At 41.1% G+C, this 21,747-nt stretch overlaps 1 protein-coding gene across 1 annotated transcript; it reads left to right on the top strand.

The window, feature by feature from the left end:
* Nucleotides 1-3,013: 3,013 nt before the first annotated feature.
* BLOC1S5 (biogenesis of lysosomal organelles complex 1 subunit 5) lies at nucleotides 3,014-16,542 on the top strand. The gene is made up of 5 exons (XM_063130352.1): nucleotides 3,014-3,177; nucleotides 5,475-5,557; nucleotides 7,621-7,750; nucleotides 9,614-9,672; nucleotides 15,177-16,542. Exons 1-5 carry the CDS (start codon nucleotides 3,063-3,065, stop codon nucleotides 15,351-15,353), a joined length of 564 nt encoding a protein of 187 aa, XP_062986422.1. The 5' UTR covers nucleotides 3,014-3,062; the 3' UTR covers nucleotides 15,354-16,542.
* The last annotated feature ends 5,205 nt before the right edge of the window (nucleotides 16,543-21,747 follow it).

The raw sequence follows: 21,747 nt of genomic DNA, 5'->3' as shown, positions 1-21,747 counted from the left end.
GAGACCACCAGGGTTTGTATGCTGGGAGTTGTAACCCAAAACATCTAGAGGACTCTAGGTTGGGGAAGACTGAAATATAAAGTATCAACTGAGTGAATAATAATAATAATAATAATAATAATAATAATAATAATAATAATAATAATAATTTATTATCTGCCTCTCCCTCTGGATCGAGGCGGGGAACAACATTCAATACAACAATACAATATAAATCAAATACATAAAACTGTTTAAAAGAGCATCTTAAAATTCTTAGATTTAAAATTCATCTGGGTAGGCCTGCCGGAAGAGATTAGTCTTTATGGTTGTCTTAAACTTGGAGAGTATTAAGTTGATGAACCTCTTCCGGCAGGCCATTCCACAGTCAGGGGGCAGCAGAAGAAAAGGTTCTCCGGGTAACGGTTGTCAGCCTAGTTTTGGTTGACTGGAGTAAGTTCTCTCCAGAGGACCTGAGTACGCGGGGCAGATTGTACTGGAGAAGGCAATCCCGCAGGTAACCTGGACAAAACCATGTAGGGCTTTAAAGGTAATAACCAACATTTTGTACTCACCTGGAAACTAATTGACAGCCAGTGGAGTGATTTTAATGTTGGTGTAATATGGTCACCCCTAGGTGTGACCAACCTGGCTGTCATATTTTGAACTAGTTGAAGTTTCTGAACTAGGTACAAGGGTAGCCCTATGTACAATGCATTGCAGAAATTGAGCCTCAAAGTTACCAGCATGTACACTACCATCTTTAGATCTTCCAACTCTAGGAAAGGGCATAGCTGGCATATCAGCCAAAGCTAATAGGCACTTCGCTATCGCATCTATCTGGGCTGTCATTTGGAGAGACGGATCCAGAAGCAACACAGTCAGGAGGAGTGTAACCCCATCCAGAACTGGTTGACACACCTCCAAACCCAGGTTAAGTCCCTTGACAGTAAACACCTCCATCTTGTCTGGATTCAGCTTCGGTTTATTTTTCCTTATCCAGCCCACTATCACCTCCAAGCATTCATTCAGAGGAGACACCCTATCCTTAGCTGATGCTGTTATCCAAGGCATAGAGGAATATCCTTGGGTGTCATCAGCATACTGATAGCAACTCGCCCCTGCCTTCGGATGATCTCTCCCAGTGGTTTCACGTAGATGTTAAACAGCACTGGGGATAGGATGGCACCTTATGGTATGCCATTCAACAGCTCCTTCAAGGAGCATATATCTATCTCCAAGCATCACCATCTGGAACCTACCTAAGACGCAGGACCGGAACCACTGGAGCACAGTGCCTCCGATTCCCAATTCCCTCAGGCATATCAAGAGCCGCTGAGAGGTCCAAAAGTACCAGCAGGAAAACACTTCCCGTCAATACTCATGAGAAGATCATCCATAAGGCGATCAAAGTGGTCTCAACTCCATATCCTGCTCTGAAGCTGGTTTGAAATGGGTCTAGAATCTGTATCATCCAAGACTGCAGGATAGCAGTGAACCTAACACAAGGTTCCAGAATGATCAAACCCAGCACACTCATATACACTGAAGAGGGTCAGGGACATTCACAGGATTGATCCCTTTGGGAGACCATAGGGAAGGTCCTTGGGAGATGATGAACCATTGCCCCTCAGTACTCTTTGAGACCTCCCAAACAGGTGTGTGGTGAATCACACAAGAGCAGTCCCGCAAGCCTCAGCAAGATCTCACATACATGTCACAAACAACTTCATAATTAACTAGCCAAGGGTGCTGAAATGTTCAGTTTATTGCAATCCAGGGCCTACTCCTGTTCCACCTGGGGTGCCACAGGCCCATCAGATTTTAGTTCCTGCTCCAGTGGAACTGGTTTTGTTTTGTTTTAAAATGTTTGGGACTTGGTGTAGCTTTTACATGTTGCGAGCTTTTCTGAGGATTGTACTCAAAGTGCAAGAAACTAGTAGATAAATAAAGATTGTCACTATCTATGGGTTAATTAATTAATTTATTTAAAATGAGGGCTCGAGCACCAATGCCAGGCCAAAGGCAGACAGGAAGGGGCTGCGGAATTTGATGGTGCATATATAGATGTTCAGGCACAATAGACTTCTCCAGAAAAGTAAAAACGGAGATGTAGCTGGCTGGGTTATTCGTATACACATTGGGTTGGATCCAGATTGAATCATAATTAAGGGATTGAAATCAATTAGTCTTTAGTTATGAGTAACATTTGCTGTTTATTTGTTCAGTCGTTTCCGACTCTTCCTGACTTCATGGACCAGCCCACACCAGAGCTTTCTGTCGGCCGTTGCCACCCCCAGCTCCCCCAAGGTCAAGTCTGTCACCTCCAGAATATCATCCATCCATCTTGCCCTTGGTCGACCCCTCTTCCTTTTGCCTTCCACTTTCCCTAGCATCAGCCTCTTCTCCAGGGTGTCCCGTCTTCTCATTATGTGGCCAAAGTACTTCAGTTTTGCCTTTACTACCATTCCCTCAAGTGAGCAGTCTGGCTTTATTTCCTAGAGTATGGACTAAATCCCATGTTTTCAGTAGGTCTAGTCCATGACTAAATCTGGATTCAACCCCTTTAATCGGGTGGACAATTTGAGCCTACCCACCCCCGCGACTTTTTAGCCTACAACTCCCAGTAACCCTACAGAGCACAGCTAATAGCGAGGGATCATGGGAGTTGTAGGCCAAAAGCCTGCCGAGCCACGAGTTGCCCATCCCTGCATTTAATGTTCTGAGCAAGGGCCGAGCGGCTGCAGCTTTGAGGTTTCCTCCAACCATCTCAGTCAATCCAGTGTCTCCCAACCCGAGGCAGCTCTCCCTGCCATCTCTTTACCGCTCGGCATCCAGAGAGTTTTGCACAAGCCATGCAGAGGTTCTCCGCCCAGGCTGCGATTGTCAACGTCATAGCAAGGCCCCTCCCCCTCCCCGCCTCTCTATCTTCCTCACAAAGCGAAAGAGCGCTTCCTGCGCTTGCGCCGTGCCCGCAGGGCCACGCCCCCTCCCTGATACCCGTATGACAGCTGCGCATGCGCTACCACCGCGGTCAGCCCAAAGGCCGCCCTACCGCGGCATACGTTGGAAGTGGGGCTGAGATGAGCAGCGGGGGCTCCGTGACGCTGAGCCCAAGTAAAACTGGGGAGTCGCCGCTTTCTGGCGGCAAGAAGCGTGACTCGTTGGGGTCAGTGTCGTCACATCCTATTTTAAAAGGTGAGGCGCTCTTCCGTTTATTCCGCTCGCTGACGAAACCGTGATTAAATGACGCGGTGTAGGAGCCTAATCCGGAGACGCGCATGCGCCATAGCAGACGCGAACAGTTGCAGACAGATGTGCTCGGCAGTGCCGCAGGTGCCGTTTGCAGCTGTCGAGCGAAGCACCCGGCAGCGCAATGCTAAGTGCGCTTACTCGGAAGTAAGCCCCACCGCGTTCAATGGACTTACTCTCAAATTGTGCATACAGGGTTGCAAAAAAGAGCAGGTATCTTCTAAATCCGATTGGCATAAAGTAGATCTCCGGATCTTTTGGGGTTCAGCTCCCAGCATTTTTGGCTGTTGGCCATGGTGGCAGGGACTTCTGGGAGTTAAAGTCCAAAACGTCTGGAGATCTACTTTATGCCCATGCTGGTTCTAAATGCTCTATGTCCGCAGGATTAGTTGAGAAATAAAAATAAAAATTTATTGAATAAGTCTTCAGACTGTTTCACACATGCACAGGACTAGTCTGCTGCAGCAAAACAACAGTGTCTTGTGGCACTTTAAAGACTAACAATTATTCTGGATGTTGCCTGCTTCTTCAGATGCATGAAGTGTTAGACGCTATGCATCCAACATATTTGGTAGTGTCCATGAAAACTTAAGCCAGAATAAATTTGTTAGCCTTCAAGGTGCCACAAAATGCTTTCTTGTAAATACTGTATGTTATTGTCCTTTTAAACATATTTTTGCACTAATATCCAATGCTGGTGCCATAAATGGTGGGGAAGGATATACTACGTATAACTGTACATGGGAGAGGCAGGCATCGTAGATCAATGTGCAATAGCAAAGTCTTAAATACAAGTACACCAAATATATTTTAAAATTGTTAAGAACACAGTCCTATGCATGTGTAGACAGGGGCAGGGGAATCCTACAACTCCCAGCATTGGGAAATGTTGGGAGTTGTAGGACCTTATTCTGCCTAAACATGCATAGGATTGCAGCCTGAGGCTGTAAGCCTGTGTCAATTTACCTGAGAGTTAGCTCCATTGAACTCAATGGGACTTACTCCTGAGTACGCATGTAGAGTATTGCACTATATCTACCAAGTGCCTGTCAATCTTTGTACTCAACAGTCAGAACTGTAGTAGTCGGGATCAAGGCCCACACAAGGTTTTCTTCCTTTGCTACACCTGTAATATGAAGCATTTGCAAATTGCTTAGAAATTACCAAGAACCCCATCCTTTCATTCCTTTGAAAAATCCTTAGCAGCCTGATCTGATGCAAACTTGTGTATGGCTTTAGGCTAGTTACAAGTGGTGGGAACCTTTTTCCTATGAAGAGCTGTTGACTGACAGGAAAAGTCAGTGGGGTGGGGGGCAGCTGATGGTGGGTGTAGGTTGCAGAATTGGCAGTGCCATTAGGGCAAGACTTTGGAGCAGAAGTCCAGCACCCTGCTTAGCAGAATGAAGAGAATCCCCAAATGCTACAATTTGACAGCAAGACATAACAGCTTGAAATTTGATTATAAAGCGTAAAAGATTCATTATAAAGAGTTAAAGATGCAAAAGAAACTGGGAGAGACCAAAACTTGATGAATTGAATAATAGTAAAGTGAGAGAGATTTCTTTAAAATTGTTTGATAATGCGTCAAAGTAGCTTACAGTAAGTAAGACACAAGTTAAACAATACAAATATAAAATAGTAACTCTGCACAACTATGTATTCATTAATCTCATTGTACAAGCTAACAAAACACTTGTAAATGTTAATTCTATAAAATAATGTTCTGTTTACAGATGTAATTCTATTCTTTTGCTTTAGGAAGCATGGTAGTATTTTGTTAGTGTAACTATGTTCCACCAAAATTATGTGCTAGCCCTTTTTGTAGCCAAAAGCCAACACAGATGTTTGACTGCCTCCCTGGTCCCTAGGGGAAAGCACCTTCCAGATGATACTGCCCAGGCTTCCAAAAATTAAATGGCTGTTCTACAGTCTCACAAACCTGAAAGGTGATTCAACCATAAAACAGCAGCTCTAGAGAACCTTTCCACTATTATCTTGAAGGCAGTTCTCTCCTGTGACTGCTGGAAAAGTGTTAACCTGAAGTTTTTCTTAAAAAAAAGAGAGAGAGAGAGAGAAAGGAAAAGGCGGGCTGCTGAAACAGAAGTTGGAGAGAAGTGGGGAAGGGTGTGAGAGAGTATATTAGAAGAGGGTAACTCACCATGTTTTCTTACAGATCCCCAGTACTACATATTTTGAAATCTTTTTCTATTTATCATTATCATGTCTTATTACTTTTCTTATAGATGTTGGAGAAATATATTCCCGACTTCTGGATCACAGACCAGTTATTCAAGGAGAAATTCGTTACTTTGTTAAAGAATTTGAAGTAGGTTTGATATTCTACATCTTTAAATAATATACATTGGAAATAGGAAAGAAGTTAGTTCTGAACTAAAAAAAATATAGGGCAGTATCTAAGGATTGCCCACACACTAGCGGAACCCACTACTAGTGCACTGGAAATGTAGTCGTTCTAAAAGCAACCCGAAACGAGCAGTAACGCTCATTTCCAGAATGGGAAAGGTCAGCGGAACTTACAGAAGGAAACTATGTGACCTGTCCGAATCGGGAAACAAGGATTTGTGCTTGTTTCTGGGGTTGCTTTTATAACTGCTAGCTTTCTGTCACCCAAGCAGTGGGTTCGGCTTGCAGTTGGGTCCCACTGAGCAGCGGTGTAGCAGCAGTATTGGATACTGCCCATTGTTACATGAAGATTTGAAATCGTATTTCACGGATGTTTGTTGTTCCACTATTTTTTTTAGAAAAACTTCAGGTTAACAAGTAAAAATGTAGAAAAGTAAGCTAAAGTTCTAAGCATATATCAAAACCTATGGTATTTGCTTCGAAGAAAATTTGCAGCTTTGGGGTGTTTGCATTCCTTTTGGGTCTTCTTCTTGAAAATGCCAGATATTCAAATTTAGGGAGCAGATCTTCAAAAGCATGAGAGCCATAATTTGAGAATCTTTATATTTGCTTTCTAGCAACTGAACCTTGCAGATCTGTAGCACAACTTTTCTCTGAATAATTTTAAGTTCTTGTCTGTCTGAAATAGGCAGACATATTTTAAAAATTACAAAGAACGTAACCAAAACTAGAATTTTTAATGTTAAATAGATAACTTTGTATAAAAACCACAATATTGAATTACATTTGCCACAAGATGGCAGCAAAACTTGAAGAAGGGTGGGCAGAGGGATCTGTGGAACCTGACTCTAGCTCTCAACCTCTCATGTTCCCTTTCTTTCAAAACCAGATGATGAAATTATCAAACCCAACATTTTAGGTTGATTCAACATTTGTTTTTTAAAAATGGGATATTTTAGACAGACACTGGTTAGGTTGCAGGGGCTGATGTGTTTCAGAACATTCTGAAGTATTACCAATGCAATTCTGAGCATGCTTACTCAAAAGTAAGCTCAACTGAGTTCAGTGGGGCTTACTGCTAAGTACCCAGAGATGTCTGATATGCCCGTGATCATGCATACCTTAGTTACATCGTGTTTGGGCTGCTGTAATGTGCTCTACATGGGGCTGCCTTCGAAAACTGATCAGAAACTTCAGCTGATCCAAAATGCTGCATCTAGATTGTTGACTGGGGCCAATTACAGGGAGCACATGACTGCCTTGTTACAACAGCTTCGCTGTCTACTGGTCTGTTTCCGGGCAGAATTCAGAGTGCCGGCTGTCACCTATCACAGCTTGAGATCAGGCTACCTGAAAGACGATTTTCTCCCATACAACTCTTCTTAGTTCTTAAGATCTTCGGGAATGACCCTTCCTTGGAGGATGCTGCCTTCGGGGATGTGTTTGGTGGCAACATGAAACAGGGCCTTCTCGGTGGCCACTCCAAGGCTGTGGAACTCCCTGCTAAGGGATGCTATGTTGGCTCCCTCTCTGCTGTCCTTCCACTTGCAGGCAAAGACCTTTTTGTTCAACCAGCCCTTTGGCTGTAAGTGGGTCTGTTGTGTTGGATGATGCTTTTATTCTGTTAGTGTTGTGTTTTTAATTGTTTTTTTATGCATTTGTTTTATTGTTGTTTTAATCAAATTTTATTTACGATTGTAAGCTACCTTGAGTGCCATTTTCCTTGGTAGAAAGGCAGGGTTCAAGTCAAACAAAAACAAACAAACAAAAAGTGTTACAGGATTGCAGTCTTAATTGAGCAAGAACTAGATATCATATACTGTTTAATAGTGCAGTCTTTGTAATTCTGCTCAAAGGTAAGTCCCATTGAGTTCAATGATGCCTATTCACTGGCATATGAGAACAGGACTGCAGCCTGTTCTCATATGCCAGTAAATAAGCCTCATTAGCTGTCATCTGAATGCCAGCAAATAGTAAAAACTTGGTTGACTATTTAGAATTCCCCCTTTTTAATTTTTCCAATAGGAAAAGCGTTGTCTCCGAGAAGTGCGGGTTCTCGAAAACTTGAAGAACACAACTTTCGACGCAAATGACCAAACTCTGCCGAAGTGTGAACAAATGATGCACGGAAATCTAAATGAAGCGCTCAGGAGGTGTAAGCTGGAAGTTTTATTTGTTTTCTTTGAATCCCTTTGCCTTTAGAGGATACTGAGAAATTGTACAGTTAGGTCCTAAATGGCTCCACCACCCGTTTGAAATCGATGAAGTAATTTTCTGTAGCTTGCCACCCAAACTGGCAATATGTAGTATAACCAACATCTGACATTGAGCCTGAGCAGTAGGCTATATCATTTGGCTACTACAAATTGCACCATGAAATCGGTGCTGTTCCATTCTCTGCACTGACACCAAAATAGGCACATGGTGATGCAGACCACCACTTGACATTACCCTTCTTGCTGCCCCCCACCTTCACCTGCCCAATGGGGGAAGGAATAGGGCAGACAAAGTCGCGCCGGCAGGTGGCAGCTGAAGTATCACTCCTCCAGCCAGTTCCTCAGTTGGGAACAGAATGGACTTCTGGGCATGGCCATGCCCCCTGATGTCCTTCAGCCAGTGGAGGGAGTCATGTCCCCCCCCCTCTCCACCCAAAGCTAGTTCCCACTCCTGTTACATGCCTTATTATAAGTTAAATTCAGAATGAGATAGAGATGTGAGTACATGACACTCTACTCTGCAGTAAAAATGTCAAGAAAAGGTGCTGTTTAATTTAAAGAGTAGTTTGCTATTTCAGCAGCTGGAGATGCTGCCAATAAAAACATTGACGAATTCCCCCGCTGTACATGCAGTTACCTCCTTCCCCTCCCCGTTAACACTTGCATTACCTGTACTCATTTTTGAGCAAGGCTGATAATGACTGGGCATGTCAAATTCTTCATGAATTCAAACGATTACTGTCAGGACTACACGGCCCTGAAGCAGCAAGATTGAATCTGGATGGGGAAATGTATATCTGAGAAGCATTACCACTGTGTGATGTTGGAATAATTGGGTGGATGGAGATCTAAAGCATCATCAGATGAGCATTTTATAGCACACTCATTACTGACCACTCATGGGTTTTCACTGCAACGAAACTTACCGCCATTTCCAGCTATGTGCAGGAGAAGCAGCACGATAAAAATGCCCACTGAATGGGCCACGTGGTTGTTGTTTGCATCCACTTTCTTCCCCATGTGAAGAAAGAGGAAGCTACTCGTCCCTATTGTGGGACAGAAGAAGGAGGCAAAGCGATGGTAGGGAAAAGTGACCCCCCCCTCCCCCAGTCTGGTGATCCTCATACATATTCATCCAAACTTGGGCGAGACTGCACTTGTCTTTAGGTCGTACTTTTAACCTTTCATGTTTAAAAGCAGAAGATAGCTGAAGACTTTATATGACCACGTAATTTTTACTGTGACATATTTTTTTTCAATGTCCTGCATTGATTCTTAAATCTCTCCATGACTAGTAGAAACAGTTTTACACAGAATAAACAAATATGCACATTTGTGGATATTCCATATAAGTTGCAGAATTCAGCTTTCCTTGGGACAGAATTTAGAAGTTCACCCAGCCCCTGATCATACTTAAGGTTGTTTAGAATTTATTTATTTATTTAGGTTGTTTGCTTTTATTTACCAACCTTTCTAGTCATAAGAAAATATAGTTGATTAAAAAGTAAATGTTGCCACAGTTTTGTCCTCTTCCCAAATCCCCCCTTATTTACACTTAGACAAAAAGTGGACAAAATCCACAGTTTCTGTGTGCAGTAAGATTCTGTAGGTTAGAGCCAGTTATTAATGATTTGTGCCCACTGAAATCAGTGGGAATTGAATTAAGTTAGTTATGCCTATCTCATTGATTTCAGTGGGTCTAAGTTAGTCTGGATCCAACCCAATGTAGTTACTCATGTGAGAAACCTGTCCATTAGTGTGTGTGAATGGTCAATGAAAGAATTGTATCTTACATATTTCAGTACAGGTAGCCAATGAAATGATGAACAGAGTCCAGCAAAGGGAGCAGAATGAAAGACAGGTAAAGATGAATATGATATACTTATAAGATAGCTAATATCCTGTGCTGAGTCTAACTTACAAGGCATTTGGGTAATACATTGTATGGTTTTTGCCTCACGCCAAAACATTGGGTGGCTTCAAAAGTATTTCCCCTCTGTCTATTGCACTCTCCTTTCCAGTTCCTATCATTAATTTGCTTGTGATGTGGTAAATGGGGATTTGGTGTGTTTGTGTTTGTGTTGTTCTTTAAATCTCTTGCAAGAGTTCTGCTGTTGAGTCTTTAGTTCAGATTAGAATAGTTTGCTCACTACACCTTATAAACCAGGGCCCAAACAATTCTGAACCAGTCAAAGGATGTTTCAGCCTATGGGCTGTGAGTACAGTGGCTGTTTTCCTTGGGATTAATGCTAAATTTCTGTCCAGATACACACCGTTAGCCCATAAAGTGAAGCAACACATTGATTTGATCACTTTTTAACCTGGCATGGCTTTAAGCACAGCTACTCATAGGTAACACCAATCTATAGTTTTGCATTGTGTCAACCTTGCAGACTAAATGGACATTCAGTTCCCATCAGATTGAAATTGCTGTGTGGTAATGTGGATGAACTCCGAAATTCACCATGACTGCTCTGTAGCAAACGTGCATATTACTAATGAGCCTCCAGTAAAGCAAAAAGAACAGATTCCTTTCCAATAGTTGCAACAAATGTAGCAAAGACTTAAGTAAAGCTGCTATTAGTAAGTCTTTCGGAATCGCTATAATAATAATAATGGAGTTGCTAGATCCTCTTACACTTTCTCTGTGTGTGGAAAATGTTTCTTCGAATTTCCTTCACAGCTAGAGAAAAAGGAAAGTGATGGTTAAAGAAACCGAAATCCCTATTTTGTGTGGAACAAAAAATACCCAACAGAATGGAAATGTAAATCTTTCCCGGTTAGTTGAAAACACTGAACATACTATGAATACAGCTTATTGAAATGGAAGTGTTCCATACTTGTGGATGTTATTTAATGAAAGGCCATATTATGAGAACATGTGACTCACTGGAATCTCTCACATGGCTGCACATGGCTTGTTTGTAATACACATATTCTAAAACCTCAGGATTAGGAAAAACTGTGCAAGACGTTAATTCTCCATATTACTTCTGTACTTCACTGTTGCAGATAGGCAACCTGTTCAGCTTTTTCGGCTGTAATAAAGATGTAGTGTAAGTAAGTTGCAGCTACCTTGAATGTATGTTATTTCTATATCTCAATGATGGATAACAGTAAAAGCCTATCAGAGAGAGATACAATTCCTAATTGCTTAAACTTGGCTAAGAGATTGGGAGTTTACTGCAGACTCACACATATTCCCCCACCCCACCCCTACCCAAATCTCATGTATTCATTCCCTCCCCACTTCCCTTTTTGGAGTTAATCATGAGGCAGAATCAAATCTGTAAGCCGCTCCGAGAGCCTTTTTTGGCTGAGGAGCAGGGTATAAGTTTGATGAATGAATGAATGAATGAATGAATGAATCTGCACCAGTGTTAACACTAACCATGGGTACATTTACCAGAGTCTGTAAAACCACTTCAAGCCCTGGTGGCAACCTCTAGTTTGAACCTAACCCTTATTAAAGTTAATGCAGGTGCAGATGTAATGTTGTATGATGGTAAGGAAGCTCCGAGAAGAAGGGCGATCCACATAAGAGAGGGGGGGAAATGAGGTTGGGGTGGGGTCTACAAGTCTACAGTACACTCCCAAACTCTGGAACTTTATATCTGCAATATGCCATAATAAAGGAGGATATTCTGACCCCTAAAGAACGTGGAATATTATCTGGAAAATTGTTCACCTGAAGACATCTGTAATTTATACCAGAGAGTTGTGTGCAAAAATACATATAATGTATGTTAATTCAAGGCAGGTATTGGCAAGCTAAACTTATGCAGTAACAAACAAGATTTACCATGTAAACAGTGGCTGCATTCAGATGTCATGATAAACCGTGGTTTATAGTGATAGGAATGAGCCTAGGTAAGCCTCAGGCTCATGCACTCCCCGCTCCTCTCTTGTCTGGTGTGGCTGCAAGCAGGAGATCGGAAGCTTTTGCTTCTATTGTTGATTAACCACATTTTAGTGTTGCGTCTGAACTGACAAAGTCTGGCTAATGTTAACTATGTTTGTTTTCAAACAAGCCAAGTTCAAACTATGGCTTATGAAGCTGTCTTCTTTCAGTGAACTGTGTTTAACCTTAACCACAGTTTGTCAGGTTTGGATGTAGTGCAGGATGGTGGTTAATCAAAAATGGAAATGAAAGCTTCATATCTTCTTGCAGCCACACTACTGGAGGAAGCACATGAGCCTGAAGCTCATCTAGATTCATTTCTGTCACAGTAATCCATGGCTTATTGTGACATATGAATACAGCCATTGTCAAATTTGCTGGTAGATTTAGATCATGTGAGATCTTTAATTCACAAAAATAATTGGGATACCAGCTTTTCAGAGATAAATAACTTCAAATTGTAGGAGTTAGAAAAGGAGAATGGAAGGGAGAGGAAGGGGGAAACAGGAGGTATTTGGGGGAAACTGGGCAGAGATGAGAGGCACACATGGCTAGAAGCTGCAGAGGTTGAGGAATGCTAAAGCACATGCCTTGATTTGAAAGAACTAGCCAGATGCTCAGTTATTTTGTTTTTAGTGTTGGCTTATGCTAATATGTAGAAAGTTCTTCTTTGATTTAACAATTAAATTATTAATCTCTAAATTGTGATACTTTACAGCCATTCGGATATTTCAGCTAGTGCAGAAAACAGCTTTTTGGCTGCTTAATAAGAATGGTAAATAGGTTGGGTAGTTAGTAGAGTCAGAGGGGTGAGAAATGCAAAGCATGGATTTGTGGCACGCAAAGATGTAAGTTGCCTAATAAGACATCCTGAGCTAGCATTTCTTTAAGGTTAAGTAATTATCAATCTAATATGATATTTGTCAATTCAGGCCCTAATGTTGGCCATCATTAACCCTTAACAGTAAGTAAATTACAAAAGCTTTTACAAAATTAGCTCTTTGCATCTAAAGTTAGAAGGGACCAAAAGATCATCCAGATTGAATTCACAATTTCTGTGTAGGGCTATTTACTGTCAGCCCCCATACAGATTGACCTGTGCAGTTCTAATCCCAGTGTGCTCCAAGCAGAGAACAGGTGCACTGCAGAAGGGTGTCTGCACAGAGTTCTCAGCAAACAAAGCAACTAAACCAGTCCGTAAACTATTGAGAAAGTCAAGAACATCTTACCTGATCCGCTCAGGAAAGTCCCTTTCTGTCCCCACAAATAACACCTTGATTAGTCTTCCCAAGGGAGATTTACTTGTGGTGCAGCTCCAAGGTATTATCTATCATTACACGGAGAAATATTTTATTCATATGTGCATTTGATTTATTATGACTGTTCTTCTGTGACGAATGTAAACTCTTCCGCCATAGGAAATTTTATAACTTTCCATAAATGATATATTTTTCAGCTCTCTCAGCTATGGAGCAATAGTGAGGTTTTAGTATTGACTGAAGTAAATATATGCTGAGCACGTGCCACAAACCATAAAACTGCCTTGTCTTCTGTTTACCATGCCGGTCTCATCTTGTGCTTCTTTATGGTTTAATTGGAAGGGACTGTTAACAGAATTATTTAGAGTCAGCTTTAGTTTACTCAACAGATTTCCTTTCCAACCTTTGCGCCACCCTGAGAAAGCCCAAAATTATTATTTTTAATTGATGGCTTTCCTTACTTCATGTGCGTCATTGGGCTGCTTTCATCACGAACAAGACAGTCCTGTATCCTGGCTATACTGCATGTTTCTAAAGTGTGTATATCTAAGATGCAGAGTGACAAACACTACATTCAGAGTTCTTGTGATCTAGAGTAGATTTTAATAAATAAATCAATAATATGAGCATATCAAAATCAGGATTAGTGAAGTTGACTATTGACACTGGATAAGAGGGCCTATTAAATAGAGAAGGCACTGCTTATTAAACTTTCAAGTCAAATATTGCATGTTGCCAGTCCAGAGTGAAGCCAAGCACTTACTGTGTCTGCCTGCATATTTAGTTTGGGCAGGGGGTTAATATAAAGGGGCCAATATGAGGATTAAACTCAGATTTTGGTTGGGTTATTGGTTTACTTCTTCTGCAAAAGCACCCAAAGCAAGTTACATGCAAAACAGAACATTATAGAATTTACAACAACACCCCAAACTCACAAAACAGAAAAACACAGAGAGAGCAATCCTGTGGGGCTTGGATGAGTGTTGCAGAGGCCATAGGATGCCTTGGATTCCCCCCTCCGAGGTCAGAGACAGTGCTCTTATCTTGGAAGTGGGGAGTTGGAAATCCACCCCCTTGCAGCCAGTGTGTAAAGAATTGTGCTGGCTGCCTCTTTGAGGCTGGAAAATCAGCCTGGTAGAGGGAGAAAAGGGGTGTTCTGGGGGGAGGGGAGGAGACTGGAGAGGCTAGGATACGATTTATCTTGAGCCTTCTTCAGCCTCCTTCCTTTCCCCTCCAAAGTACCCATGTTATAGCCAGGCTGAAAAGCCATCTAGCAAAAAGAGCAAAGATCAGAGGATGGGGAGGCCAAGATTGATTCTGTTGGCTTCTGTCCAGCAGGGCATAAGAATCTCAAGAGTCTCCAAGTTCGGAACTTCCAAGAGCGAGGGCGCAATCCGTAGGATTATGTCCTAAAAACAATATCAGCCAATTGAGAAAATTTACTTACAGATAGGTGCACCAATCTATGTTTTCAAGCAGCAAGCCATGGTATATGTGCGTCCATCCAAACAATTGTAATGGTTAGACATATGTATTATTATTATTATTATTATTATTATTATTATTATTATTATTATTATTATATTTATTATATTTATTTATTTGTATCCCGCTTTTTGCCCAATACTGGGCCTCAAGGCGGCTTTACAAAATTTAAAACATATAAATTTTAAAACCTATGAAAAGAAATATACAAAAGTTTAAAAAATTAAATATATTACAATATTTAAACATTTAAAATAAATGACAATTTTACAAGTCCTTAACATAGACAGAATGCCATAATATTTTGAAGTCCACCCTTCCCTCTTGCTTTGATTTTCAAGAAGAAACCCTGGCACCTACCCATGTGAAATCCTTATTTGTAAGTAGGTCTGCATGCTGCCTCTTGCACACACTTGTTTATCGTTTGCCTTCTTCCCCACTAAGCATTGTATGCATAGTCTATGAGTTGTGAATAGCGATTGTGGGGAGGGGGGTTATGTCAAAATGAAAGGGAACTGCAACAAAGGGTGTCTGGAGCTAATCCACCACTGAATAGTTGTTTTCTCACATAAAGGGCCCCGTTATGATAAAGTCTGAGGATCCCCGCTACATTGAAAGCTGGCTTCTTTTCTCGTTCTGTTAACAGTGCTACAAACTTCGCGCTATAAACTCCCTGTCATCTTCTAGGAACGACATTTATAACTTCCTTTTTCTTCTCAGCTTCAGACTGAGAAGCTAATGGCTGGCGAAACACAGCGTATAGCACTGTGGGAAGAATTCGTGAAGGAGCAGCACAGTCTAAAAGCAGTTGTGGATGAAGAGCACACAAAAGCTATGGAGCGCCTTAAAGAACAATATGCTTCAATGGAAAAGGACCTGGCCAAACATACCCTTTAAGAAACTCTCATTCACAATGAGACTGTTTCTCATTTGCAGTATTAACTTCCAATCTTATTCCAACTTTTTCCAGTTTCAGGATTGCCAACACAATATCAGAATTCAGACAACATAGCAGGAATAGCAATGATATAAACACACTCCCCCACAAACTTTGTAACAATTGGAATTGGTACTAGTATTACATTTATGTTCAAAGTTAATTTTTTAAAAGCATCAGGTCTACACAGAACCAGAAACAGTATTCTTCTTCAACAACTTGGCTAGTTCCCCTTTATCCATTCACAATTATCCATCTCATAAATACATAATACGGGTTTTATGTTAGACTTTCCCCAAGAAAAGTAACGCTTGGAGATGGGCTACTTTGGCTAGGGAAGTAATGTAGCTATTTGCAGAGGAATTGCGATTCTCTGACTTTCAGAACAATGTTGACTGAAAATTCACCCAAAGCCACAACCTAGTGGAATTACGATGGTCTATGGATTAATTCTTTATGTTAGTGCGGTCACCATAAAGACAGCTGAAAGGTCTCTAGGAAAAAATAATAATTGTAGCCACATTGTTTTGATTCAGTAGACTAGCGAGAGAGGACGACAACCTAACAACTTTTCTTTTATTAACTTATCCAATATGTATTTGTCCTGCTGATGATTCAGTGCGTTTACAAGGAATACCAACGTTGTTGGGCTCTGTTCCCCAAAGTCCATGACAGTACTTCACGTTCTGTGGGGGATGACTTCTACTTTTTGTGAACGTTGCAGATGAACAGGTCTTACTAGAGCTGAAGAACTTCACATAACAATTTGTGTTTTTACAAGTAGATGGTATTATGGAGCATGACCAACCCTTCTCCTTGCTGTGATTAATCTGTATTAAATATTTGCATAATAGAGAGACAGCTCCTTGATTAGCCCTTTGTAACCTAACCATTTTTTTAAAAAAAAAAACCATTAATAACAGGATGAAAGCTGAGGCAGGCTAAGTCAGGGACAGGGAAATCAAGTGTTATTTTAACAGCTAGGCAGTGTGTAAAATAGGAACATGTAAAACAAAATTACTCATTATCTGTGTTGCGACTGCAGTAGGCCAACAATGGTTGCCTGTGTGAATGTATGGCTTAATGTCAAGACTCCATCCTGGCAGCCTGTTGATAATGTGATTAAAGTGAGCAGAGGAGATGGAATAAGTATTTGTGATTTCTTTCAATAACACTGAACGTCTGCCAAGCTGCTCTGTCCACTACCGTAGGGCTGACAGCTTCATCAATCATCATCAGGTACCTGGACTGAAAAGAGCACTTGCCAACACTGAGGCATGCTGGAATGTTGTTAATTCTCTCGTGGTTTTGGGGCGGGGAATAGATGACTTTAAAACATTTTGCAAACTGGTCGGGGGAAAGAACTCCTTAACAAAATTCCTATTTAATGCAAAGCAGTTTTTCAAACATTGACGTGAACCCATTGATGTACACCCTGATGAGCAATGCAGTAAATTAAGACCGTACATGGTTTATTACCCCCCAAAAAAGCGTTTGAGACAGTTTAGAGGGTGGTTCTTGTTTTTAACACTTCAGCCTGTGTTGGTCTTCGGGATAAATATAAACTTTTCTAATTGGAAGTCCATTTTAACTCAGATATTGAACTTTAGACTTATCCTAAAGGAATCAAGTTAAGGTGTGATGCCCTCAAGGTCGCCCTTCCGTGAGTTTATATCCCTTTGGGAGGGATTTGAGGAAGTAGCGCCCTACTTGTCCTAAGTAACTCCTTACCTGTCAGCAATGGCAGCTGCGTTTCTAAGAAGACGCAGCTGCCAGCTCTCACTGTCCGGACATGGCAACCTTCAGTCCCCTTACATCTCTGACAGTTTCCAAAGCTTCCTTCTCTGTCTACTCCCTGCCCCACGCCCTTTGCCTAACCAGTATGTTTCTCTAGTTCCACTTCTTGACCCCTTCTTTCTTCAGCTTCATGCCTCCACCATTCATTTCGTTGCCTACTCTGCCCTGCCTCTTTCAGCCAATCTGATTCACAACCAACCAGCCTTTTTGCCTGCCTTGTACTTTTGCCTTTCTTGCCAACAATATACAGGTTTCCTCATCTTTTGTTCCTATTATCAGGCCACTTTGTTTTTCTTCTACCTATGCTATCTTTCTGCTTCTTGGTACTAGGAATCTGCAAGGGAAAAAAGTTACTGTTCATCCCTTTTTTTAAAAAAACTTCACTCATTTGTTAAAATCACATTTGTTTTATTATTAATTTGATATTTTTCATTATTCCCTCTTGTTTCCCTTTGCTTGTAATGGGAGACAAAGCTGCTTTTCTGCTGCCTGTAACTTCATCTAGTTGGCATGAAGGTTTTCAGACATTCTACTACCCCTCCAAGGGATCAGACCTGCCAAATTTCAGTCAAAAAGGGGGAAAGGGCCCCCAATTTTTAGACAATTTAAAATGGCACTTTGTAGTTAGGCCATGTGTTTATCTAAAATGGCATTTAGTTTAGTCCAGATCCTGGACCACCAATAACTGCTTACACAGAAGAAAATTAAAAACCCCAAGGAGGTTTTTAAGGCTCTAGGGACCACTGACACTCCAGCCCTTGGGAGAAAACTGCAAAACTCCAGAGCTTGTGGTGAGATACTTGAGATTTAAAAAAGCTGCAGGCGCATTTTACAACATTGCAATATCTGTACTGAACGCCTCAGGAACCTGGGAGGAAGTGTGCGTGTGTGTTTCAATGGAATACATGGAAGGGGCATAGTTTTGCTAACAAAATCTCTAACATAACTCCGCTTCTGTTTTAGACTGGATTAAAAATCTTCCCTAGAGCTTGGTTGGATTAGCTCTGAGGCCACCCAGCCTCTTTCCCTTAAGGCTTTGAAATGCTGTGAAGCTTACCCACTGGTCCCTAGAATCTTAAAAATCCCCTTGGAGCTTTTCATTGGGTCTATGTGATCAGCAATGGGTGCCCAGAACTTGGCCTAAAAATAGATTGAAGCAAAAGCCAATCACTCTGCCCTTCTCCCTCCACCTGACATAATTTAGTTGTAGAGATAAATGGAGAGAAGTGAGTAATGAATATATGGCAAGTTGTAACTAATTTGTTACTCTGGCATTAGTTTGGTAACAAATGTGCCCCATTTGCCACAAAATGAATCCACTCCATACACTGCATAGCTTTGCCTTTTGGACTCCCTGCTCCTTAAGTTTCCATACTTTCTAGGACTCCTGAGTCATTTTCATTATTTGTGTCTTTTCTCTCAGGTCTTTTGTGCAGGATTAGCCAAATTGATTTCTCATGAAAGCCGGCCTGCTTGCAACATACTGTTGTTGACAGATTCATTCTCTCAGTACTTAGAATGTATGGACGTTGCATGACATAACGTCAGCTCCACTAACGATAGCCAGAGACTTTGTCAACTGCCACAAGATGTCATAGTACTTTACAGTATTTATACCCAAACAAGCAGCCCTTGTTTGTGATGGGTCTTACGATAGCAACAGAATATTAACAGAAATCTTGTTAAAATGGGAATTTCCCAAGGCCCCAAAACATTCAAAATGGGTCATAATTAATAGATTTGCTAGTGGCTAGTGGAATATTCAAAGAAACCTAAGAGATTGGCTTCTCAGTCCTAGCACAGATTCTTTGAACCAGTAATTTTGTATAACTTTTAAGTGTGCTTAATATTGGATCCTGAAACAGACATAATTTGAGCTTTACAATCATTTAGGCCAGGGTAGGCAATGCTAAGATTTGCAGGACTGGCTAGTTCACAGCCTTATGTTGTCTGTTTTTGCTTTAAGGACAAAGTAGATCAGATTTTCAGTACCCATTTTGGAGTTATGTATTTTGAGAGGTGTTTTTTTCAGGAAATAGCCTATGAATAGTGTAGAACTTAATCCCTGTTCCACTATAGATTCATTGATTGGTTTGGGGCACATCTCTGTCTCTCAGCCTGATTTCCCTGTACAGAAGTTATTTATTTATTTATTTATTTATTTATTACATTTTTATACCGCCCAATAGCCGAAGCTCTCTGGGCGGTTCACAAAAATTAAAACCACAGTAAAACACCCAACAGTTTAAAACACAATTACGAAATACAGTATAAAAAGCGCAACCAGGATAAAACCACACAGCAAAGTTGATATAGGATTAAAATACAGAGTTAAAACAGTAAAATTTAAATTTAAGTTAAAATTAAGTGTTAAAATACTGAGTGAATAAAAAGGTCTTCAGCTGGCGACGAAAACTGTACAGTGTAGGTGCCAAGCGGACCTCTCTGGGGAGCTTAAGTTATAATTACAGCTAGCCTGTCTATCTTACAGGCTTATGGTAAAGGTAAACAAGATCTATATGGTTGTATCCTATTCACCCTCCTACTGACAAAATGGCTTACATCAGTATTATAGGGAGGGGGCAATTCCCCTCCAGCCCCCAGCACACCCTCAACATTTGCTTTGTAGAGTTGAGGACCCTCCAGAACAGATTTGGAGGGCAGGGCTGCAGGGGGAAAGAAAATCAGAGAAAATCCCATTGCATTAACAGAAATCCACTTATGCAATGCTGGATTTCACCCATCATGTATTTATCAGTGTCTTTGATATGTACATCAATTTTAAAGGCGGATCTTTTTTGTACCGATACCCTGGCATTTTAAAAACTGCTGTGCACATCTTTGATAAAGAAGCATGTATGCATAGTCTTATATAAATGATCTGCCATACTTGTACTGAAATATTGTTATACTACAAATTTAAAGGAATTGGTGAATTGCACTTCCATTACAAAGAAGATAATAAATACTCAGAATGTTGACTGTTACACTGAGTAAGCTCCAAGCTAATTGAAAATATCACCATCCAACCCAACAGGCTTAACTAACATCTTCAAGGAGATGGCACGAAGTTCTGCATTCTACTTTATCTGGAAGTTGCTGCTGCTGTATTCCATGAATTTTCTGCCCACAAGTTATACTGCTCACATAAAGAGACTACTCACTTATGCTGAGAAACGAAGGAGGAAGATGTAATATGTGAATGAGTCCACAGTCAGCAAATTTGATTAAAAGGCAATAAGCCGTTTATGTCAACATATACAGTACACTTCATTTGTGCTGTGTTTGCTTTCTAGAAACAGCTGTTTTGTATAAGACAGATGCAGAAGATAACTTGGCATACTGATAGGCGCACAGTTATAATTCATCATTATAGCTGACAAGTGGGACCTGTAACATAATCAAGTGCTTCTGTTCAGTGTGACAGCCCAGTTCCAGAATACTCCATTCCCCACCACCCCTGGTTTTCCCATGTGTTTCCACTGAGCATGCTCAACCCTCATCTGGATTCCCCCCCCACAAAAAAAAAAAATCACTTGGTTATCCCAAACATGCTGATGCGTCCCTCTGGTTTCTCAGAGGCCCCTTTATGGTTGCGTTCTGTCAGGACTCAATAGTTTTAAATAGCAATGCTTTTACTGGGCAAAATAGGTCGGGACAAACTTATGGCCACGTACACTGTCTTTGGAGTCTATGATTCCCTAGTGACTTTCACTGGTTATGTTTTTAAAGAAACAACACCTTTTTTATTATTGTTTGCTCAACACTTTATCTCCAAAAAGGAGGAAAACAATAGATCAGTCAGCTAATCAAAACTGTCCATCCTCTTAAGTGTGACATAGTTGTCATAGGAATTGTTGTTCACCAGCAGGTGTCAGTATGAGCTTTTAAGGTACTCTCTAAATGTCAGATGTGTAGTTACTATCTCCGTTCCCACCAGCAATAACTTCCCAATCTTCAAACATTATTTACCAGTAAGTCCCATTGATTTCAGCTTCCTTTTAAAGATATCTCTGCACCAGCTCTTTTTCTGGGGGAAACAATTTGCCTTAAAGTTTTAACTTCTGTTTTCAATTAAATTAAATGGAGAAAAGTGTCCAGTGTGCTTTATAGGTCCAGAGGGAGGGACCCCAGGGAAGCAAAAAGTGAAAAAGAAAAGGTTGGACTCGTGATTTTGTACCACGAAAACCATGATAAAGGAACGGGGTTCACAGTCACTTGGATTGCATGGATGGGAAGAGAGTGGCCAGTGAAGAGAGCTACTGAGAGCTGTTCCACACATGACTTGATGAGTGAGGTGGTACACTGAGGAATTAGACTTCTGGGCTGCATCTTTTCAGACTTTACCTGCAGTGGTGGTAGTAATATTTTTGAAGGCTTCCCCCAGGTAAAAAGCTCTCCTATATATACGGGTAGGATGGCCAGTTGCCATACTTTACAGAAGACAGTCCTCTATTTGAAGGTCTGTCAGAGGACAGTCCTCTTATTTAAAGTGCTGTCCAGTCCAAGTCCAGTTTAAAGACAAAGACACATCAGAAAGGAAAGCTGGAAGGGGCT

The sequence above is a fragment of the Elgaria multicarinata genome, chromosome 7 (assembly GCF_023053635.1).
Source record: "Elgaria multicarinata webbii isolate HBS135686 ecotype San Diego chromosome 7, rElgMul1.1.pri, whole genome shotgun sequence".
NCBI classification, from domain to species: Eukaryota; Metazoa; Chordata; class Lepidosauria; order Squamata; family Anguidae; genus Elgaria; species Elgaria multicarinata.
The sequence above is the reverse complement of the archived record's forward strand: the minus strand, read 5'-3'. Positions and strand labels throughout refer to the sequence as shown.